This window comes from Macadamia integrifolia, chromosome 13, assembly GCF_013358625.1.
Source record: "Macadamia integrifolia cultivar HAES 741 chromosome 13, SCU_Mint_v3, whole genome shotgun sequence".
Taxonomy (NCBI): domain Eukaryota; kingdom Viridiplantae; phylum Streptophyta; class Magnoliopsida; order Proteales; family Proteaceae; genus Macadamia; species Macadamia integrifolia.
The window spans coordinates 23,511,371-23,536,102 of NC_056569.1; the positions used below are offsets into that span (position 1 = coordinate 23,511,371).

The window sequence follows — 24,732 nt, forward strand, 5'->3', positions numbered from 1 at the left end:
TTTTTTTTTTTTTTTTTTTGGGGGGGGTTTGGGGTGGTGGTTTATAAATGATGTGTAACCAACGATTTGGATAGATTGATGGTGGAATGAATTTGAGTTTGTGTGATTGAGTATTTGTGGCCGGTGCGGTGTGATCTTTCTCTCTCCCTTCTTCTTCCTTCTTTCTATTTCTGTTTCTCCTGATTCCTTCCTTGTTTGGGCAATACTTGCAGCTCATCTGGTTTGAATTGAGCTTCAATTTGGTTCCTTTCAATCTAACAACAGGGGCTTTGGCCATAAACCCTCGAACAATTATTTCCATGTGATTTGGTGTTGAGGAGATCACTCTATTGAGGTATTCCAGCAAAGATTCGAACATGGTATAAAGTTTACCGCCAAATCAGGTTGCAGCCCATCTCGGTTACTTTGTTGTTTGCTTTTCTAACCTGAAACTTGTCTTACCTGGGAGGCCTAGCAGTGAGAACTTGTCTACATAACCTTGGGTCCAACAGGTTCCAAACGAAGGAGATCTCATCTTCAAATCATGGCTATGTTACTGTTGGTTTGAAAACTCTCCTCCTTCGGTCATAAGGTTGAAGAAAACAGCTGCTTCTTGCTATTTACACCTAAGGGCCAAATCTCATAAATTACATTCAAGTCCTTGTTTTGTTTAGTTTTTTGCCACTTGATTCCTTGTCCTTGCTTAATTCGGAATTGCCTGCCCAATTACAAAGCCACCTCAATCCATGTACAATTCCTTCTCTTGTTAGTTTGAGTTCCATCAAAGTAACAAATTTCCATTAGTTGAGGGCTAATTGAATTCTATTATTCAGGTGTTCCCATAAACGAACTGAATAGAGTTTTCGAACTCAATGATCGCATCATTAGGTGGGCGGTTTATTTTTTTATCCAATTACCCCTCTTGTGTTTAAGTGATGCCAGCCCTTATTCACCTAATTGTTTGATGTATGTTTTGAATTTTGTGAACCAAAGACCATATCACTCACCCTGATGTTGTGCACTTTACCAAATATGTCAAGGGATAAATGAAAGAGTCAATAATATTTCTTCAACAACGCTTGCACTTTACCCCTGAAGTGAAGGATTGCTCAGAATTCTTAACTTTTTATGACAGAATTGCCAACAAATGATTCATCACAAGCTATTGGATCTTCTGAATACCCTATCACTGGAGTTGATGCACCGAGGAACCATCTTCTGGATCACCCGGTATTTAATTTTTTATTTCCTTAAATGCCCTCATTTTTTGTTTCATGCTTTTATGGTTATAACTGTCCCCTTTCAGGGCCGGATTTCAAGGAAGTTAAAGGGCCACAGCACAGATATTTCGTGGTCAGGTGCTTCCTGGACATGTGGTAAACAGCTCAAGCATTATCCATCATTTTACAGGAATGGAACCACCATAGCTGTAAGTACTTGGACTTCATTGCAATCTTTCCGATTTCATTGACACTTTAATTCTCAAAGTCCTGTTTCTTCTCTGATTTCCAGATTCGTTCTTTTGTTCTCGTCATGGCTAGAGAAGAAAATCACTATCTCGCATACTTGGAAGATATGTATGAAGACAAGAAGGGACAGAAGAAGGTAAAAGTACGATGGTTTCACCATAATGAGGAACTTAAGGGCGCGGTTCCTCTGCCAGATCCACATTCTAGAGAAGTTTTCTTCACACCTAATTCCCAGGTCATCAGTGCAGAATGTGTGGATGGTCCTACAATAATTCTAACTCCTGAGCACTTTGAGAAATGCTTGGCTGCTCTTCCCGAAACTTCCTCGCTGAAACTCCATCTTTGTTTTAGGCAGTTTAGAAACAACAGAATTAAGCCCTTTGATCTAACTAAATTGCGCGGCTATTTTGACCAAACCATCCTCTCATGTTTCGATCTTATACCCCTTGCCAAGCATAAACTAACATGTAATAGCCTGACTGGAGAAGAGGAGGAAGAATTTAGCCAAGGAGGCAATGTGAGGCAGGGAGCCAAGAGAACTAGGAGTTGCAGGGGACGTCAGAGGTTTGTATCGAATCGTTCTGTTGCCACAATTTCTGGTCCAGGGAACCAGATAGCACCATACCAACCAGCACGCCAGAACTTGAAATTTAGATTGTCAGGTGGGATGCCGCAGATTGTTAGATATCCTGGTCCCCAAGCCTTTAAAGTTCATGAAAAGATAGAGCTGCTTTGTCAAGATAGTGGAATCCGAGGCTGCTGGTTTAGATGTACTGTCTTGCGGGCATCTCAGAAGCAGCTGAAGGTTCAGTATGATGATTTGCAGGATGAAGATGAATGTGGAAATCTTGAGGTATGCCTAAGAACCTGAGTCCCCTTTAATTTGTTTGTTTCTGGCTAGTTGTTTAGAAGAGTATTAGGGCAAGAGACCTATCTGATTATTTGCATTTCCTTCATCATGTACCATGCTTGGCTGAGCCCATTCACATATCTGGGATGGTTGTTCAGTAGATGGGTTGCCTCCAGTTTGCACTGGCATGAAAATTTTGTAATGAGAACAGTCTCAGGTAGAGCATTTGGCATTCTCTGTTTCAGCTGCTTTTTTAGCTTATAGGTTAAAAGAAGCTAGCTTATCTGTTATATTGGTTGTTTGAGTAATCTGGTAAGAATGCTTATTACTTGTTGCTTTCATGGGAAGCTAGAGTTTTGGCATGTAGTCATCTCTTTAATAAGGATTTCTGAATGTAGGAACTGTTCTGTGGCGTGGTAGATTATTGCTAGAATGCTACCTAGATTTATTTATATATTTTTTTTTGTGCCCAAGTACAATCAAATGCTCATATCTATCCCTTGTGATTAACCTAAAAGTAACACTTCATGTACATGCTTTACTTTGAACGCTTATCGAGAAGGTCTAAATAGTTGGGTAAGTAATATGCCTAAACACTGCGTTAACCTTCCGTTCAAGAGTGAAAGTCCACGACTTACTACCTAGGAAAACACACTCTTATTGTGAGTTTGAACCACAAATGGTTGAAGAGGTCACTTAGTGATTTAACAGTCACTGCATTACTGCCTGTGGGTGTGTTTGAAAGGAAAAAAAATGCTTTTTATCTCATGGAGTCACGGCATTTCCTGCAGAAATGTTTGATGGCTTGCGTTCTTCAATATGCAGGAATGGATCCCTGCTTTCAAACTTGCAGCAGCTGATAAACTGAACATGCGATGCTCTGGTCGCCTCACAATTCGGCCGTGCCCTCCTGGGTATCCAACAGACATTCCTTTTGAGATAGGATCTCCAGTGGATGCATGGTGGAGTGATGGCTGGTGGGAAGGGGTGGTAACTGGAGTTAACTGCGGAGATGATAGCCTTCAGGTTTACTTCCCTGGTATGCTCTTTATTCACATAACTTTGTTTTATGTTTTCTGATATATTGTATTTCATTTGTCTCCTGCATATGTGAATGGCGTTTCTCCTCCTTTTTTTGAGAGAGATTATTTCCATATCAAGGTCATTGATCATATTTGGAGATGAAGTTTTTCTTTCATTAGGGTGGGGTTATGGATGTGAGATGAAACAACAGATACTCTGGAATGCTTGGAGCAGGGGTACTCTTGCATGCTGCATTGAATGGTGCAAAAAAGTGCCAGGGTTGTTTCAGTGAATTTAGACTCCAGTCTTTATTGCACCAAGAATTCCTACCAGTGCTTTTTCTTCTGTGAGTGCGGCATGCAGGGGATATCCCTGTAGCTTTTGTCCCAGCACATAATATGCAGTCCCCCAACTTATTGTATTCCTGACTCTGACTGGTGGGCGACTTTCTTCAGTAGTTCGTAGTATGTGTGGACATTGCCTTTCAATGCCCTCTCACATTTCTGACACTCTCTCCTCCCTGACCATCCCCCTTCCACCCCCCGCCCCCCAAAGAAAAAAAAATTTGACGAAACAATTCCTTCGCCCCAATTGGTATGGCATGGGAGATCCCTTGCACTGGCTGCAATAGAAACCCTCTACCATATATTTATTTGCAGTTGCTTGGTAATATTGAGATTGGGTTTTGCTTTCCTCTATCTCAGGTGAAGATGTGTTCTCCACTGTCCAGAGAAAGAATTTGAGGAGTTCTAGGGATTGGGTGGCGAACCAATGGGTTGATATTGAGGCAAAGCCCGATATACTATCTATCATATCTGCAGCTGTCAGCCCTGGCACAAAGCTCTCTGCATGCTCCACTATGGCAAAGGGGACCGAGTCTGGTGGCTCTGCAATGTCGGATCGTGAAGGCCCCTCTGCTTCCAGGCTTGAGACAGTTGAAGAGGGTAATCAAGAAATAGCTGTTTCAGCCAGATCTGATGGCATGCTGGAGAATGTTAAGTGCGAGAACTCAAGGAAACGGCCATGGGTTGAAGATGAAGTTAAGAAAGGCGATGAGTATGGGCATGATGGTGATAATGATGGTAATGATCATGTCAGTGGGGACAGGGTGGATATGGGAAAAGAATTTGACTGTGCTGGCCAGAAATGTGAAGCAATAGAACTCATGGAAATTGCTGCCTAAGACAGTAGAGTGATGGTGATGATTGCAGGTGAGGCAAGACTATGGAAGTGAGCATAATTGAGTATTAGGGTTTCTGTAAATAAGATAGAGGTGACATGCAGTATTTATAGGGTTATTTTCGCTTCAGCATTGGAACTTGGCCAATGTACATTGAGTTAGTTAAAAAAACAGGTTATGGTAGATTTTCTCGTAGAAGGCAGATAAGAAATGTTAATTGAGGTTAAGAACTGGTAGAGGGGGAGGCCCCTCCTTTCCGAGGGGCATGTTATTACTGAATTTGTACCATGCATTTGGGATCTTAGTAGCAAGGCACCATAAGAATCTAAGTTGTTATTTTGCTATTACTAGCTAATGGTAATATAATGTATATCGAAATAGTTCAATACTGTATTCAGAATGAATCATTTTGTGCTTGGTGTTTGTTCTGCAGTCAATGGCTTCTGTGATTGTGTGGTTTTAGGCTCATTTTAGCCAGTTTTGAACAAACAAATCATGAGGGTGACCTGTGTTCAGTAGCATGCGCAGATGAGTACTAAGATTTAAGCCATTGATCTCCTTCAATTAAAGAGCCCTGTCCAGAAAAGGCACTACTTGCTCGTAACTGAATCAAACCATGATATGAGATTCTGAGCCCCATTGGATTGGCCCCTTCACCCTGTATTTTGTATTTTTAGCTGAATTGCACTATATCCCACAAATTCAATTTAAGTTTCTGCTTTGAGAAAAAAAAGTTCTATTCCCAAGTGAATTACTTGTCTTCTACCAATTAACTGAGCCTCCTTGTCCAAAACAAAAGCATGGTTGTAAGAGGAAACCGGGGGCATCTTAAAATGAATTTGTTCAGTAAAAAGTCATTCTGAATCATCATCATGGGTGGGTATTGCATGTAGGTTGATAGATAGCCACAGTTGCTCCATCCAATTGGATTAAAACCACTTCCTCATTCTCAAAATTCCTACAAGAAGCTGCCATTGTTCTGAATTGTTCAGTTGTTGAATGTGGAGTACAACCCTGCTTCAAGCAACTACTCTGGTGCGATTTCCAGACATGAATAGTGAGTTCCTCCATCATCCAAGAGTGTGTCCTGTAACCCTAAGCCCCAAAAACCTGATCCTAAAGAAGAGAGATGTGTCCAGAAACTCACTGCAACTGCTTGCATCCCCAGCTTTACAGGAGCTGCAACCACAGTATTCTGCAACATCCCTAGTAAAATATGTATCAACCTAAAAGACCACATAACAAAATAGGTTCTATTTTTTATATTTATTATTATTATTATTTTATTTTTATTTTTTTTTTAATTTTAATTTTATTTTATTTTTATTATTTTTTTTTTTCTATTTTTGAGTTTTGATCTCATTGTTAAAATTGTAGAACCATGAAAACATACACAAGTTTAAGAGTATTTCTTAGTTACCTTAAAAGTGATTCTAATTGCACAGAAGTAATCGGATTCTACATCGACTGCTGCAGTATCGGTGCCTTCGGAGGTCACCATGTTCTCTCCAGCTACTTGTTTTTATCAGAAGCTTTAGTATTTCCAAGAAATCAGTTTTAGACACAGTTTCCCTATGAATAAAATGTAATGCTTGGTTCTTGGATCAAAAACTTTCTCTCCAAATATTTAGACTTGATTATAAATCATCATGCGTAAGAAGTTGGTGAACAAGGCCATGAAAATAATGCAACCACTAAGAGAATACAAAAAAGTGCGATTCTCTCATAAAACAGATCTAGATGTTCTAGCTAAGGAGGTGAATTTGAAACCGAAACCATTTACCGAAATTGTTTATCAAACTATTTACATCAAAATCGCAAAATCGTTTAATAAATGGTTCGGTTTTGGTTTTAAGACCAAGACCGATTAGTTAAATGGGTTAGTTCGATTTTAACCTTTTAACCCATTGGTTTCAAACAGAATTGACACCATGAAAACCAAACCATTAAAACTGATCTGATTAACCCGTATAACGATTAAATATTTGATTGTTTTAATAAAACATAATGGTTTAATTTAGGAAAAAATTAAGGACCATGGAGGCTGTCCAATAGTCTATTCAATAATTTACTCATATTAAGTGGTTATGTAGTTAAATCTTTGTTTGTTCAATGCCTCATTTAATTTGATACAAGATTAAAGCGTTTATTAACAAAAGAAAGTTTTAGTAAACATGCGAATAAACTAGCAAACCGATTACTAACCATTTAGAAACCGTATAGAATAAACCTTGATCAAAATCGTTTAAAACCGTAAAACCGACATCGTTTAAAAACCATAAAACCAAAATCGTTTACTAAATTATTGTGGTTTCAAAAAGTGCAACCGTTTAGTAAATGATGTAATTTTGATTTCAACTAAATAAATGTGAACCGAATCAAACTACACTATATACACCGAAACCAAACCAATTAACACCCTTGGATGCAGTATAATGTGATATTCTGATCAACGAAACTTAATTCGTACAGACATGCATGGACTTGACCCCGATGTCACTTGTGAGCTTCATGCTTTTGCAAGTCCTAGTAAGGTTTGAGGAATCGGTGTCAGATTGGTCATATCAATCAATTCACATATTGGCCAACACGATGTAAATATGATATTTTTTTTATGAGAAAGGCTGTTTTAATCTGAAATCGATATTAATTATTTAATACGGTCCGATATAGTTGTTGCATAACAGTATCAGTGGCGATAGATACCATCAACGATACCATGAACTAAATCCATGAACCCTAGGGAAGGTGGATTACAATATTACATATTGGAAAGGCTCTTAAACATTCTGGCTCAAACCTTCAGCATCAAGCTGCCAGCCCAGTCATTTTATCATGGCAGGCAACAGCAGTCGCTGCCCTTTATCACCGAAGTGTGCAAAATAAATCACTACCATCAACTGCACAATAGATAAGAAAACAGTGCCCATCCCTCTCCTAGATAATAGATATGGTAAATTTAAATTTAGGAAGCCCTACCTACAAATTGAAGGCATTTCCTTATTCACACCCTTTAAGGTGTCAAATAATTTAATACTTTACTTTTTTACCCATTTAGTATAACATATTTTTAAGACCATTTGATGAAGGTAGAGGGCAAAAGTGTAATAATACATCCCCTCATCCAATGCTTGAATGCACAACCATGTATATATGGCCATGCATAAAATATATATCTATATATATATATATATTAAAAGAAAGTAAATCCTCTCATTTCACATTTATTATATTTGAAAATGTGCACAACAATGACTACTTTTGATAATAACACGGGATAAGTCACTTTCAAAATATTTTGAAACCCCTCTTTTACTCTTAACTTAAAAGAATTTTTGTCAATAAGACAAAGGGCAATCAAAAGAAGATTACAAGTTCTAAATACACCTATCGAGGTGTCATTTAGACAGTCGCAACATGGAAATGGTTTCATTCCATGTTGCTTCCAGAAGTAGCCGAAACAATGACTGAGTTTAAACCAGTGCAGGTATGAACAAGATAGATTATTAACTACAATAGGACATAAATTTTACATTCCAAGGAATTAAAGATTGGCCTCATGGTTGAGCAATACCCTTTTTAACAAGCATATCGTACACTCTATCCACTTTGCTTGGTTCAACCTTGAAGAAACGATGCGCATCCGATTTCCTGGTGATATTACCTATTAAAATCTCCACTGACATTGTCTGCTGCATACTAAGATAATGAGGAGGAAGTAACTTCATCTCTCGGCAAAGCTGTTGTTCCTGTCAAATACCAGAATCAACCAAGTCAAAATCTCACATTGTTCAAACCATAGCAAACCATCAAAATGTATAACAAACCTCTGATATGATTCCATAAGTCAAAAACCATATTAAGGTTTTGACAAGATAACCATGACCACCATTTTGGACATCTGTTTTACTTTAGAGGCATCATACTGTCAAGCAGGGTGGATTAACACTTGAAAACTAGCAAACTCCCTATAACTAAGTATTACCTAAATCCAAAAGTCCTAACAATCCATAAAAGAATTATATCAATCCCACATTAATCCAAATAAGCTGCTTTTTAAACTATTGGTGGCCCACAATCAATGTCCTGGCTAATTCTTATTTACAAGCAAATCACATATACCGACTGCCACCCAACCAAATAATTTAGTGTCTGCAATGAGGTATTTCTACCAGCAAGCAGCCTCCACAGACCATTTAAGAAAAATAACCAACCATGAAATATTTCATTATTCTCTATTAAAGAAAGACCAGACTCAAACGCACACTATATTGCAACACCACCAACTGAACACTTACAGTTTCAGAAAGTAGATCTGTCCCAGGATACCCCATAATATCCCAATCATCCAGGGCACATGCAGTAGCCTGTTTTACAACTGTAGAAGATTGATCTTTGCCACTTGAATCCAAACCCATGGAGCCCTTTACACCACCCCGAGGGCTGCCATCAGGTTCTCCCTTGGGGCGATTTATCCTTTGAAGTACTTTGCCACTTGGACCAGATTGAGTGCTTTCCTTCACCCTACGGGCATTTTCTTCAGCTTCCTTCTTCCTTTTCTGTTCAATATATCTATCAGCCTCAGCTGACAGTCGGCAGCCAGCACTTCGGGCTTCCTGCATGATTATTTGAATATGAGCAGAAAAGAGAAACTCACAAAGGAACACTGAAGGAAGATAGAAAATAGAACCATTATGCCACAGGATGCTCTACCAAATTCACCATATATAAACTTGCGGAATGTTTTCAGGGCCTCATGTTAGCATTCTATAAGTAATCTTTATACTTCATATAGTACATGGCATTTGATTTCATTGACAGTTAACAAGAGGTTGAGCTTTGATTTCAAAGAAATCTTAGGACACTAGTATGCACATAATGATCATAGCATGGTCAGCTAAAGCAGGAACTAGTCATGAACAGAGATATGGTTATCGCATATTATCTTGTAACATGATAAGAGTTATCAAAGAAGAGACAGACAGAGAATGAGAGGAGCCAGGAAACCATAATACCTGAAGATCCCTAATTCGTTTCTGAATCCGATGTTCTTCAATAATAGTCCTAATAAACTCCTCATGTTCTTCTTTAGAATGATAACGCATGAAGACCTTGTAGCGCTGATATATCTCCCTTTCCTCAGATGAAAGTTCCTTCTCCAGAGGATTAGGAAAAAGTAAGTTTCTTTCCAATATGAAATCCTTCCTACGCTTCCTCTCATCAAGCCTGTTAACACATTTAACATACATCTGAATCTCGGAGTAAACGAGGGCAAAAATACATTGTAGTTCTAACACATCATTTCCTACTAGCTCATAAATACAATGCTGAAATTTTACCCATATAATATTTGATACAATAATATATTGCACATTATATTTTAATGAATAGACAGAAACATATGAAGCCTATCATATCCCCGTTTCTGAACTACTCTGTTGGCGGCTAAGCCATGTTTGCACTTACCAATGTTGCATTTGTACAGTTCTGAGAATCAAAAGTAGAGCATAAGTGATGCAGTTGGATTAGATTGGGACTTTAATTTTCTAGGGTTTCATTGCAATAGGCCTAATTTAAAATCTCATAAAGTGGGAATAAAGTTAGTAGACAGGATTAGCAGTTCAGTTGAGTGTTTGAGTTAGTTTACCTAATAGTTAGAGTTCTGTTTTGAGCTTATTTACTTTATTGAGTGTGTAAGTGTGATTACGAGTCCTATGAGTCAAATTAAGAAATTTTTAAGGTCTTTTATATATGTAATCCATTCTCCCCCTCAATATGTCAAGAGTTTTGGTGTTGTTGAGCAGTGCATACAGGATTGGTATCCCATACCTAATTTCTTCTCTCTTCTCTTCTTTCTCCCAAGAAGATTGATCTCATATCTTTTTCCACTCCTTCCATCGATATGATTTATTCCCTTAACAGTTGCTTCCTTCATCTCAAATCTGATTACAGTCTGATCATTGGGCCTGCTTGCATCTGAGATCCATAATCTGGATTTTCAGATTGCATTAATAAGAATCAGCAAAGAATAACTATTGGCACGCTAATGAATACCAGGTACTTCATCCATTATATAGCTCAATGTAACACATATGATCTACTGGTAAAAGAAATAAAAGTCAAATGTCATACAGTTGTTATTTGTGTATTATGTTGTCTGGCCTTTTTGCAATGTGTATTACTGTATTAGTATCGGTATCATACGGTGAATTTCTTAATTTCCTATCTGCTCAAAAAGGCTCCCTACATGTTGTCCATATGGCAACATCTCATGAGATTATACACTAACAAAGTAATAAACATGATTAGAAGGAACCCCCACTTCGAGAACTTTCATTTCGATCCAAAATTTCCCCAGGTTGGCATGCATTAAAACTTTTATCAGAGCATGCATATGATCGTTATCCATGAGCTAGATCATAATTCATAAGTTATTATCCATTGAATTCTTATTCAAGCACATTAACAAAGGAAATTGATTTAAACCTTTTTAAATAAATACGCAACACTCTCAGCTTTAATTCACGGTCAGCTTCAGTGTCAGTTTCCTTGAATTCCATCTCTGCCAATGATTGTTCAGCATCATTATCATATTCAGGATCAAACTCCTGCCTCTTCGGGTTATATCCACTCAACTCAGTCATTGAAGGCCCTTCATCACTCAAAGATTTAGGTTTCTTTCCTCCAACACTCCTATCTATTTGACAATCTGCAAGCAACACATATAGAAGACAAATAAACAGAAAGACATGATTGCTCTCATTATAAAAATATTAAGAAACTTTAACCATTAACAAAGAAGAATAAACTACACTTCACCCTGTTTCCCAAATAATATAAGTACATGCTACTTACATCAGTTGAAAATCAGATAATATGACTACTAAAAACATTCTACATCTGGATGATTACAACAAATGTTGTTGAGAAAAGACTGGCCAAATTTGTCAGCTTTACAACCAAGTACGCAAAAAGGCAATGGGACTGAAAATTGTAGTAGCAGCCTAGGTACAATAGAAGCATAACTGTGGGCAGCTATGGGTCTGAAAATTGCATGAAGAGGAGGGAATGCAATATTAGTGGAAAGTGATTGAGAGGCAATGTTGAGATGGAGTTTTTTTTGGGCGTTGGGGGCGGGGGAAGGAATAGGAGTAGCCCATGGACGTTTCATAATATCTTCCAAAAAACTCATCATCTAACCTCTGTGCTGAGCAACTAATAACAATGGCACCAGAGTTCTAGGAACGGTATGGCTGATGAACTAACAAGAAAGTGGTACCCTCAAAAAGCACTTCCTATTGGTCACATCTCCTTATGGAATAGCTACTAGTTTTTTGCTTCCTTTCATTCCTCATTTATTTTCTTGATCTTCATATATTATATTTCTGTGTGGCCTTTGTATTGGATAGCTTGTATGGATCTAGTAAAGATACCTGAATTTGACATTGAGATTTCTCCTTCTATATCAGTAAAAATTGCCATTCATCAAAAAATAAAAAAAAAAAGAATAGAAAAAGAATGCTTTTGAGAAGACAGCAAAAAGAAAATAAAATAATTTAGACTACTGCACACAATGACAGATCACTATGCTCCCAACAAATGGCCCCAAGACGAGTCCAAATTAACATATGGTCCTAGCACCAAGGTTTGCTGTACCTACAACCAGGTGTTCCAACCTTCTAGTTATTTGACCATTTCTGTGAGCCAAAGTGTGCTGACTCAGCAAGTGAACTTATTCACTCTGTTGAATTGACTCAACTTTTAAGTATGAGCAGTCAAACCAGGCTAGTAAGTCCAAATCTGCATCAAATGGACTAAGTCAAGGAGTTGACTTATGAAAGCCAATCCATACTTGTTTTCTGGTTTGATAAAAAAAAAATCACTATTACTAAACTTTTCATGGGTTTATATGCCAAATTTTAATTGTAAATTTAACTTCTCAATAGAGAGGTGAAGGTTTATAACTACCAATAAAGATTAATCTAATTTAAACTGGGAAATGTGGTTAGTAAGGCAATCAAAGAAAGGGGATGATGATTAGTACCCCCATAACTAATCGAGAAGTCATAAATCTTATAGTTCCTTCAAAAGAAAATACAAATTGACCAAATAAGTACTAAGAAGCACCAACCCAGACCAAACAGTTCAATCATCCATAACAAGCTGTGCATCAAAAACACAGGCACTTTGGATAATCATTTCTAATTTTGAAGCACATAGGGTCAATGAAATGACAGATCCAAAAGCATGACAGGCTGACAGTTCTTCAACTTACTCTTCTTCTTCCTCTTTTTGATGCAGAGTTGATGGTCTACCCAAGGAAGAATAGAGGGCATCAGACAACCTACAATTAGTTGTTTATGTGCCCCAAGATAGGCCCTCTTAATTTCTTTAAGTCATCCTGTTTAGGCCCAAATGTGCGACATCACTTAAGCCCATATGAGGCCTATCGGCTTAAAGTCAAAACTTAAGCCCATAAAAAAACCAGCGGCTATTCACACCCACGAAAAAAAAAAAAAATGTAACCAGCGACCATTCTTGTGTGGTATATTTTGTTTGAAGATTCTGCGGGCCCGGGATATGTGGCTACTTAGGAAAAGTAGTTAGTTTCTAATTATCTAATCAAGCTACTTATGCTAAATATTTAGTAGTTAATTACATAATCAAACCCATTAAGAATTTTGCTTAGTAGTTATTCCTTTTTATTCCTTTTTGTTTTCTTTCTATGTTTAAGAGTTTTTATTTCTTGTAAGAGGTTGTGTGCTTACATGTGCCTCACGACAAGCCCTCTTAAGATCTTTAAGTCAGCCTGTTTAGGCCCATATGCTACATCACTGAAGCCCATACAAGGCTCATCTGCTTAAGTCACAACTTAAGAGCATTAAGAAACCAGCGGCCAGCCTTGGGTGGTATGTTTTGTTTGAAGATTCTGTGGGCCCAGGTTGTATGGCTATTTAGTTTCTTGGAGGACTAGCAGCTAGTTCTAATTATGTAATCGAGCAACATAGCCCATTAAGACTTATGCTAAGTAGTTATATCTCTTTTTATTTTCTTTCTATGTTTAGGAGTTTAAATTTCTTGTAATGACTTGCTGCAGTTATAAATAACAGAGAAGGGTGAAACCTCCCACGATTTTGGGTTAAGAATATGTCTTTTACTTTGAAGAAACAGCTCCTATGGTGAAGTAGCAGCAACCAAGGTGGTGAATTCTTGAAGAGGATGGTGGTGAGCCTAGGTCCTGACAGTGAATCCGGATCATCTCTTTCTCCCTTCTTTTCTCCTCTTTATTCTTACTTTCTTCCATTCTGTCAGATTTTCAGCAAGGTATAATCTTCTCTACCACGGCATTATCCTATAAGTTTTCCTCTCTTATTTTGAATCTGGTTTATTACTCTATCACACATTTTTTGTCATCAAGTTTTCTGCAGGTTTCCAAGTGCAAAAAGTCACCCATGGTTTCTGTCTTTCCTCTTCTTTTTTTTCCTGTTTTGGTTGTTCTATTGATAGGCCACTATTCGGAGGATTGTGCTAGATATATTCTTCATATTTTCTATCTACTCCCTACAACAACAACAATAACAACCAAAGCCTTAACCCAACTTAATGGGTTCAGCTACATTGAGGTTCCAACTTCCAAGCAAGGACGAATGCAAGGATCCATGCAAAAAGATTGACTGGTTATGGCTGATTATAATAAAGTTCCGGTTGTCTACCTAACACACCACTATAGATCAGCCACAGGCTTATTACAACAGACTATAATAAGGTATCAGCTGTCTATCTGATGTCCCAATATAGATCGGCCAAGCAAAAACGTCCTACATGTATTATGTCCACCACCAGGACAATACATCACCCAACCTACTTTTACGAAAGGAGGAATGAGCAAACGAATTATTGACAGCCCCGCTAAGCACGAAAGTAACAACCCGAACACACAACTCTGCATTGAAAATATGTAATCAACACACAACTCCTAGAGCACACACAATGCACATGCACCACTTACACAAAGCAAATGGACTTACGATGGCATCATAGCATATGCATCGTATTCCAAGCCACCTCACACCACCACAAGGGCAGGCAAGAGACGAAATGAGATTCAAGGCGCAACGTCTTTCCATCCAACTAGGTAAGCAACACAGGAACCTTGTCATGCTCTTAACGAAGGCCCTTTTGGCCTCATCGCAACCCACAGAGGTAGCTGTGCATAGAGGTTCCACACGCCCTACTATTTTAACAATCTATTGACACTGTTACATACTGTTTTGCAGGTCTGATTTCACTGTTCTGTTATGTTGCAAATTTCGGGCTGCAGGGAATTAAATTTTTATTCTATGATTTCTATCCAATCCGACTTTGGATTGATCTCTTCTTTAATTTGAGGATCATCAGACCTACAGATTTGGAGTTAATGTCTGTTTTCTTTAGTTACTAAATTTCTGTTATTCCTACGTTTCTATTTTCAGCCATACTCCGTTACAGAAGATCCAACCATTGGATCAGCTTGTTCTTTAGAGGATTAACCATCCTAGTACGAGGGTTAATTGATCCAAATCTCAGCCCCATCTGACCGTTGAATCTTGATTTATTTGAAATTGTCTATTCTCTCATATTGTGTACTTACTTGAATTACTGCGTTTCTGCCCTGTGGGTATTGTTTTCTTTAAATCTTATCATGTTTACCCTAGGACACATCACTTTTACTTTTCATGTTTTAGTAAGTAAGCTTGAGTTATGCTTTCTTTTCAGTTTGGAGTAAGCAATCTCTACATAGAATTTCAGAATATTTTATTAAAAACTTCCCTTTTTTAAATTTATAAGTGCTTAACATTTTAAACTATTGTATATTTCCGTTGTCACACACTTCATTGTCTACTAAACTCCAAACTTAAACAGCTGGAAAATGAATAGGCAAAAAAAAAAAAAAATGACGGACAGTACACATGAATATTGGTTATTATCAACAAACAAAAATATTTTTACAATATGCTTTATGCCTCATTAAATATTTAATTTTCTTTAGAGTAGTAGTTTTCTTCTGGGGAGGGTGAAGATACCTCACCTGATCATAATTTATATTTTACACTTGCAAATTTTAAAAGTTCAAAAACATCGCCCCTGATTTGACCCCAGTTACTCATACATTGGGTCACTTCCCAATTCAGCAACTTAGGTGTCAGTCCAGACCTAATCCCCGACAGTTTTCAGGCTCAAGAAGCTTTGACCGGTAAATGATCCATTAACATTCTCACAGTCACACCATTAAGATGTGTACTAAAATAATAATTCAAAGAGCATTGCAGGATCTGACTCACAAATATCACAGTTCGAACACTGGCAAGTTGTTTTATTCTGTTGACCATTCCTAAGCTCCATGCCCTTCTGTATTGTGATATCTCTTCAACTAACCCAATCCCAACTACTTGGGGTTTGCTACACATATTGTGCTTCTCCTTTTAATTCTATTTTAAGTCCATATACGCTGTTCATTCTCAATTATCATTATAATATACTGTAATGTCCCCCACCCCCCAAAAAAAAAAAAAAAAAAACCCTGGGGGTAAATGACTACATACTTTGTTTGAAAATTTCATCACAGTTTGAGCCACTCCAACCAGTTGGACTGCCAAAACCAAACTAAAATACATTTGAAGCAAGAATAAAAGTTTAAACACCAGTGAGTTGTTTTATTACAATAACCATTCAGAAATTACAAGCACTGTTGCTTTTTTACAATGCATATTCTATTTAATAAACATTGTTTATTGCTTATGTCAGATTGTCAAACAACCAACGTCAGTCGCCAAAGAAATTAAAGTGGGAGGACCTTATCAAAGATCCTAAGCAATATACAACCATCCAAAAAAGGAACCATCCAATTTACAAAGGAGTGCCTTGAAATCATACCTTCCACTTTAACAGAATCAGGACCATCTTTAACCTTGGTCATGTTTGATGCCTTCTTAACTGAACTTGCTGCTGTCAAATTTGTGCTGCCAGAACCAACTCCAGTATCCACATCTGAAGCAGAAGAGAGTATGGTGTTTCAAGAAGTATGACTACCACATCCTCTAATTATTTTAAGAGAAACAAGCCAATAACAGAAACACCTAGTAAATAATATCCCTCAAAAGACCCGCACTTAAGCTAGATGGGGAATGACCTGTCGGAGCTTCTTTACTCAAATCTTCAATCCTGAGCAAACACAGAAAGTGAGTTAGCATGTGAGAACTTGATGCCCAAATTGAAGAACTGATGTACCCAGAAAAATAGAAGAAGCATACTTGACTCTTGAGGGGGAGAAAGGAGACTCTTCCTTCAGTGTAAGCTCCCCAAACATAGGAAATCCTGAAGAAGTCAGAAGCATGTAAGAATTTGTGATCTATTTGAAGAAAGAAATAGGACATCTAATGAAAAAAAAAATGGTGAACCCAGTGCTAATGTAGACTAGGATAGGTGAACTAACCAAGCCTCAACCGCAGGAACTTTTAATCAAAGAACAACCAGAACCAGAATAAAGAAAGAATTAATTCTCAGAAAATGAGAATTCAATCCCCAAATCTGTCCTCTATCAAGTCAGAATAGAAACCAGCAACTAGGACTAATTCAGGCACAGAAATAAGTCCCAAACAAAGCCTAACCAAAGTTGCAGCAGCGGTAGATCTTAGAGAGGTGGAAAGAAGAAGAACATAGCTTGAAGAAGAAGAAGCTCTCAGGCTTCACACCACAGAGAGTCAATTGGATCAAACACCAATTCCATCAGCCTTGATCAAACACAAGACAAATCTTCATGGAGAAGACAATAGCAACAACCATTAATTTGTTTATCAAAATCATCATTCTATTAGGAGCCTCCTCCTATTTATTTATAATGTTGATGGGGGAGGGAATTACAAAATAGAAGGTTCCTCAAAAAGGAAACCAAATATTCTCCTAATACAATAGTTACTAAAAACTAAAATTAGAAACTAGTTGAAAAAGGAAACTAGCTACTAATGACTTGACTCAACTAATAACTTGACTCCTAAGGAAACAAATATAACTTAAATCAAACCCAACTAAAAAGGAAACAAATCAGTGAATCCCATATGCAACCTTAGAACCCCTAGTTTAGGCCTATAAAAGTGGTCTATTACACTCAAAAGTCAAAACACATGGGATCAAAGGCCCAACATGTATGGAACCCAACCCTAAGCTTATTCCTAATAAAACAAGTCTATGTTAGTGATTAATCTGTCTGCATCAAGTGCACGAGGCTCCTGCCACTGTGTGGTATGAGGAGGGCCATAATGTACGCAGCCTTACCCCACTTCACGGAAAGGTTGTTTTCCAACTTGAACTGCAACCACTAGGTTGCAATGGAGCAACATTATTGTTGCACCGTGGTCCGCCCTCCAGGGCTTCTAATATAAGTGTTTTAAGTAATGAGATGCAATGCCAAAGGCAACTAGATCAATAAGTATAGGTGTAAAAATTAAAAAATCCATCGAGAAAGACAAGTCACTGATGTTAAGATATCACAGTGGGTTCTTTGTAGACAAAGACTTATGTGCAATAATTCATTAGTCAAAGATATTACTTGCAATTATAGAATTCGTAGAGAACTTATAAATATATGGTGTTGAAAAGAGACTGAGTAGGGTATTCAGAACCCTATTGATCTGGTTATCCTTTAGTCCTTCCTTTCTTCAGAGAGAAAAAAAAAGAGCAACCCAGTGCACGAGGCTCCTGCTACTGCGAGGTTTGGGAGGGGCAAGTTGTACGCAGCCTTACCCCCTACTTCGCAGAAGAGGCTGTTTCTAGGTTTTGAACCTGTGACCAACATGTTGCAATAGTGCAACTTAACCGTTGTGCCACAGGCTTGCCCACTTTTCTTCTTTTCTGCCTTTCTTCCTTATTATCTTCCTTCTCTTCTCCTGCAAATCCTCCTCTTAAACTATGTTCTGTTGTATGTTTTCTGTTTACTGTTGAATATAGCCTCTGATTCAGTAAGAGGAAATAAAATTGTATTCCAAAGGCAGCTAAACCAATGGATAAAAAGTAAGTGAAAAAAATTATCAACGGAGACTAAACTGTAACTAAGATTGTATTTCACCAAGGGTTCCCTCAATGGTACAGTTCTTTGTTCAGATCAGCTTTGGATCATATATCAATGATAGATCACCCAAAAAAACAAAGGTACAGATCCACCTGATGTCTGCAGTATGCACTTAAGGTCAGCAAACTATTGATGCACCTCATGGAGGTTTTGGGTCTTCTGGGCTTTCCCGCTAAATATGAATATATGTTCTTGACTTCTTGGATTGTGTATACTCCAGCCCTCAGCCATCAGGCTATGGGATTATTGCAGATTATGCCAGCTGCAGTATGCTGATCCGTGCAGAAGGAAGAAACAGCTTGGTATTGATAATCACTGGGAACCAGCATGATGACTATAAAAATTAAAGAACTCTTATGTTTTGGGGAATCTTAAAGCCCACTAGAACATCTTGGCTATGCAAAGTATAATAAAATCTTTGTTATCAATAAATAATCTTTAAAGAGTCAAAATTAATATAGTTTACTTTATCAAAAACTGAATCAACATACAAAATGATCAAACATCCAGTATAAATGGGCTCAAATGTTGTTGACATTCAATATGGCTTGATAGCAGTGAGACGGATATTCTTCTGTCTTAAACACGTCCCTCTTCTTATTTACTTTAATTACTAGAAAAGGAAACAGAAAAACTAGAATAGTAGTTTATTCAAGTGACAAGCTTCATTCAAAAACGAGTGCCACACAAGAAAATTCAAACTAGATATGGGCCTTTACAGCCTTGAATACTATAGTGGGACTGCTTTGGGACTATCCTCTTGTGCAGATTTAGACATATCCAAAGAAGAAATTTCAACTGAACCACTTCATCTATTCTTAAAGCTTAGAAGACAAGTATAAGAAAGAATATTTTGACAAAGCTGTTCTTCAATCTGAAAGTTAAGACAATGAGGGGCCAAAAGAGTAATTAATGGACTCATTAAGAGTGTCAAGCTAATGGAAGAAGAGGATCCCTGTTAATGTTGCTAACCTTTCTTCCCCTCGGCATGCCCTTTAGCCATAGCAAGAAGTTCCTTTCTGTTCTTCCCAACAACATGAGACATATCCTTTGGGGGGGAGGGGGGAGCATAAGAAAATAAGTGTCACCATGACAGATGCTGATCTAAAAGAAAAATAAATTTGGAACCAAGTAATTGTAATACAGGCAGAGGAAAGCATGGCGAATTCATGTATATTGTTGTATAGTGATCAATGCACTGTGCCTTGGTCTTTGTACCAACATGTTCCGCAATTTCAGCCCAGTTGCCCATTCCATACATCTCAATTCCCTAGAACAAGAACATGCAAAAATTTATGGCATGAGCACCCTAACATGCATAATCCTTCAAAAATCAATAAGAAAATGTGCAAATTGACAAGGACCCAATCATTAGCAGTAACTAGCATAGTTGGACAGGGAAGCAGGCATACCTCTAGAAGCAATATCTCTTCATCAGCATTCCAATCCGGACAAATAAGGGGGAAAGACAAATTGTCCTATTGAACAAATCACACCGTGAATAAATGTACAAAAAAATGATGTTTTAGGACTTCATAACAGTAGAAGAATCGACTAATGATGTATTTTTTACATGGAAAAATGAAAATAAATTCATCAGACATTCAAAACGGAAGGATTTTTCTAAAACTATTCTCCTATTTGGGCTTCTTCTACAATGAAAATGTATGGTTAAAAGGTTCACATACAGTAATTTATTGGTGAACCAAAGGAGTTAATAATAAAAACAGGCAAGTTGCTATGATCTCCATGGAACGGCAGAAGATTCCACAAGTGTTTATAAATTGCAACAAATAAAGAGAATGGTTTGCTTGAGAATCTATGGCACATTGGCACATATATTTTTCTTGTACAAAGAATATGGTAAATCTTTTGAACATCAAATGGCTGCAAATCAAAACTTGTTTGAGCTGGCAAAAGGTCTGAATTTTTGTGTAACAGTTCTTTTGTTTAAAACCTTTCTGCCCATATTTTACCTATCAAATCAGAAACAAGTTTACAGAGTGACAATGCCAATTTTAAAGTAGATTCTTATTTATTGAGTTGGCAATCTGTACAAGATTGGACAAGGCGCATTTGGGGTGCCAACAGGGAGTGGGATTCAGATTCCACACCCGCACCCAAATGGAGGAAGGAACAATTTAAAAGTATTTAAAAAAATATGGGAAGTATAGTTGAGTGCCTAGTTAAATGCTCACAAAAAAAGAGATAATACTTACAATGATTGGTATAATGCACCATGACCATGAAGGTCATAGTTTTTATCTCAGTTCATGCAGTAAAAAAAATAACTGCTGAATGAATCATGCAAGAAGACTATGGAAAATTACAAGAGAGCAAGAGTGTAATAGAGTATTCTGTGAGTGGTTTAACTAACCATAACCCTGTAAGGGTGATTGCTTTTGTGAGATGTAACCTCAGCTCCAACAGAAAAGCACTCCACACATGAGTCAAAATCAGGGCATTTGACACACTTAATACGAATCTTCCCAGAAATATCTTTATTGCAATAGTTGCAGTGGTACAAAGCCCTTTTCCCTTCATTTGATCCCTGATCTGCCCCAACAGAAAATAGAATTACCATTGGAAATCATGGACAAATAGAAAATGAAATGTTAGATGTTGTATCAAATAAGATGGTGGTTCAAAAGAGGGAACCCTTTAAGTGCAGTCAGATACGCTTTACTAATACTAAAAGTGTGAAAACATCGGACTCAAACCACAGAGGTCAGAAAGTCTACCCAAGGGCATCTATAAATTTGCAAGTCAAAACAAACCACAAGGTACAATCTGATAGGCCATAGGAAAGGTCCACCAAAAGAAAGAAAATGCAAAATGTGCAAGGAGGTTGGTGTACACCTAATGCAGAGCTGAAGAACTACTCACGTAGGAAGAAGTCCATGGGAGGAGACCAAACTGTGGCCTAACTTTTTGCTCATTTACTGCTTTCTATACTTAGTTTATTTTTCAGGTGTTCACTTTTCATTGAACCATGGTTCATGTTGGTCCAGTGTCAGTTCAATTTAAGTATTTTTTTTTTGTTTAGTTAATTGCTATATTAGATATTTCCTAGGGTAGATAAGTGAATCAGTTATGGGGTTTCCTATTCCAATTCCAATTTTGTTATTTAGGCTGTGTCCAAGCTAGAACTGATTGGGGTTTCCTAATCAGATTCTAACTATGAATTTTATTATCAATAAAAGCAAGTCAAAGGCTCATTCTTAGCCTACAATTTTAGAAACCAAATACTGCTGCTGCTGCAAGTCTTCTCCATTGAAGCACACCTTGAGTTTGATCAAGGATTTGTGTGTGATCAAGGAAGGGGGACTGATGTCTGATCCAGTTGACACCTTGAGGTGAGAAGCCCGGTTGGGTCATCTTCAAGTTTGTGTTCTGTAGCTGCCAATTGGCTGATATTGTGAATTACTGTTTCACCCTTTTCTCCATCAAAACCCTATTTCATATCTGAATCAATTTCTGATTTCCTGAATTGGTTTAGTCACTGATCACTATATTCAGGAATGAATCCCTCAATCTTTCTCAACTTCCGAACATCAATTTCATTAGTTTATTACTGTTTTACCCCTAGTCCTATTGCTGTTAGGAATCACCCATATCTACTGATCTGACCATTTGATTGGGATCAGATTTTCAGACAAGGCAGAAATGGACCTACTTAGGGAGGTCCACTAGTCATCGAGGGGGAAAATGCAGGCCAAAACCCTACGCAATCTGTCCAGTCTATTGATCTTTTGGTAGCAGTTAGTCAAATTATCCCTGATTACAATTGGTGAAACTCCCACTCTGAAGAGTTTAAACTTTTGCTTCAGTCCATACACTATTTATGTTCGACATCCTGCTCCAACAAACAAACCAAGGAACAATGTAATAGATTTCAGCATTTCATTAAAGTTAGTGACACCATACCTGAGGCTCCAGATTCTAAATTGTCTCCACTTGAAGCATTCCTCTTTCTCTTCGATCTATAAAACAAACAAACATAGTCTAATTTTAATGGAAGCAAATGAAAAGAATTATAAGCAAATTATACAGATCATAGATGCATTTCCTTTGTGTATTTATTGACCTAGGAAAAGGCCTATGACAGAGTCCATAGAGGTTTAATCCGGAATGATCTTTTGAAGATAGGGGTGTCGAATAAATATGTGGATGCAATTAAAGATATGTATGAGGGTATGAGTGAGATCTGTGGGAGGTTAGGGCAAGGAATTCCCAATTACAATTGGGTTACATCATGGATCAGCCTTAAGCCCTTATTTGCTTGCGCTTATCATAGATGATTTAACCAAGAGCATACAAGACAAGGTCCCATGGTGTATGCTCTTCGTCAATGATATCTTTTTGGTGGATGAGACAGAAACATGGATCAACTCTAAGTTAGAGCTATGGAAATCTACGTTAGAAACAAGAGGCATTAAGATTTGTAGATCGAAGACAGAGTACATAATGTATAATTTTAGATTTTTAGTCACATTATGACGGATAATTACATGGTGAATATTGAAGAGAGAGAGATACCGCAAAGTAACTATTTTAGACATCTGGGGTCAATCATAAATAAATAAATAAAAAAAGTGACATAGAGGATGATGTTTCATAGACAATTAAAGTGGGTTGGATGAAGTGAGAGGTGCGGCCAGAGTACCGTGCGACTAAATGTGTTTCTTTAAAGCTTAAAGGAAAGTTCTATAGGACTATTGTAAGATCGGCTATGATGTATGGGGCAGAATGTTGGGCAATTAGAAAGTGTCATATAGATTCACTAAAAAAAAAATCATATAAAAAAGCTATGTATAGAAAAGATGATGATATTAAGATAGATGTGCAGCAAAACTAGGAAGGATAAAATAAGGAATGAATGCAATAGAGTTGATTTAGGAGTTTTCCTGATCAATAACAAGCTCCGAGAAAGTCATTTTCGATGGTATGGTCATGTTCAACGGAGGCTTGGGGATGCCCCAGGCCCCCAGTAAAGAAGAGTGATCCGACTTCGATTGAAGGAGTTAAAAGAGCTAGGAGCATGCCTAAAATGACCATAGGAGAAGTTACGAGGAATGACATGTATGGTCTTGTACCAAGTGACCTTGATAGAGCCTATTGAAGGGAATGGATCCATGTAGCCAACCCCATTTAGCTAAGATTCTCCTGACTTGCTGAGTTGTGCCTCTTTCCTCTTACTTTCATTTTTCATCTCTCATTTCTTCATCTCTTCATTCCCCCTTTTTGTTTGGACCTCAGTTTTTCCTACTTTGTTTTGCATGCATCCATGTAGGCAACCCATTAAGTCGGGATAAAACTGAGTTTGTGGTTGTCTAGATGCATTTTCCATTTTTATAAGTACTCAATTTGCTCAAGGTATAAAACATAGTTACGAAGGCGTCACCAAGGCGCTAGTAAGGCGATGCCTAGGTGCTGAGGCGGTATTGGGAGCATAAGGCAGTGTACCGCATTATTGGCTGCACATAAGGCTGTCGCTTTCACTGTTAAGGCGCTATAAGGCGACGCATTAGGCACCTTATGACGCTTTATGGACAAGGCGGTCGCCTTATGCCCATTTTTTATTTACTTTTTTTTATTATTATTTACCACTGATTCCATATAGATTTTATTGATTGGCAAGTATATGGGGAAGTTTACACATGAGAAGCATGAGATCAAGGGTATTTAAATAGAAAACCTCAACAAAAAAAAAAAAAAAACACAAAAATTACATTATATTACTAACTGAGAAATCGCGGAAGGGTTTTGGGGCCAACGCAGCAATCCTTCCTCCTTCCCCCTTCGGATCTTGCAATAGTGGTGACGAAACTCCACTGGCAACAGTGAGAGTCCTCCGATGAACATTCCTTAGACCAAGGCAGGAATGTTTGATGCATTTATTATTATTTTTTTTTCATCTTCCTTATTCTTCTTCTTTCTTCTTCATTTTACGGTTTTACCTGTTGTATTTTCTTCTTCTTTCTATTTACCTCTGTTTTTTTTTTTCTATTTTCTTTTCTTACTGCAGCTAGAAGTGTGGAACTGCAGTACGAGAGAAATTTTTTTTTTCCTCTCCCTTCTGTGGTTGTACCTTCTTCTTTCTTTCTTTCGTTCCTTTTTTTTTTTG

The 24,732-nt window shown here is 37.6% G+C and overlaps 2 protein-coding genes across 3 annotated transcripts in view; one reads left to right on the forward strand and one right to left on the reverse strand.

Annotated features, from left to right (window-relative positions):
* Positions 1-4,933, forward strand: part of LOC122059606 — an 8,862-nt gene extending 3,929 nt beyond the window's left edge. The window contains exons 2-6 of the mRNA XM_042622492.1: positions 1,115-1,209; positions 1,286-1,408; positions 1,492-2,301; positions 3,124-3,337; positions 4,026-4,933. Of these exons, the coding sequence (XP_042478426.1) occupies positions 1,115-1,209; positions 1,286-1,408; positions 1,492-2,301; positions 3,124-3,337; positions 4,026-4,504 (1,721 nt within the window). The 3' untranslated portion in view covers positions 4,505-4,933. The remainder of the gene's footprint in view (positions 1-1,114; positions 1,210-1,285; positions 1,409-1,491; positions 2,302-3,123; positions 3,338-4,025) is intronic.
* A 2,862-nt stretch (positions 4,934-7,795) lies between these two features.
* LOC122060227 (transcriptional adapter ADA2-like) overlaps positions 7,796-24,732 on the reverse strand; it is an 18,538-nt gene continuing 1,601 nt past the window's right edge. Inside the window, exons 2-13 of one of the 2 annotated variants that reach the window (XM_042623422.1) lie at positions 22,533-22,588; positions 20,983-21,156; positions 20,018-20,083; positions 19,750-19,875; positions 19,578-19,653; positions 16,792-16,855; positions 16,671-16,702; positions 16,415-16,528; positions 10,988-11,210; positions 9,517-9,727; positions 8,800-9,117; positions 7,796-8,250 (exon numbers count right to left, since the gene is read on the reverse strand). In XM_042623422.1, the coding sequence (XP_042479356.1) occupies positions 8,059-8,250; positions 8,800-9,117; positions 9,517-9,727; positions 10,988-11,210; positions 16,415-16,528; positions 16,671-16,702; positions 16,792-16,855; positions 19,578-19,653; positions 19,750-19,875; positions 20,018-20,083; positions 20,983-20,985 (1,425 nt within the window). In that variant the 5' untranslated portion in view covers positions 20,986-21,156; positions 22,533-22,588 and the 3' untranslated portion in view covers positions 7,796-8,058. Of the gene's footprint in view, positions 8,251-8,799; positions 9,118-9,516; positions 9,728-10,987; positions 11,211-16,414; positions 16,529-16,670; positions 16,703-16,791; positions 16,856-19,577; positions 19,654-19,749; positions 19,876-20,017; positions 20,084-20,982; positions 21,162-22,532; positions 22,589-24,732 lie in introns of both variants that reach the window. The other variant, XM_042623421.1, reaches the window with a different exon arrangement.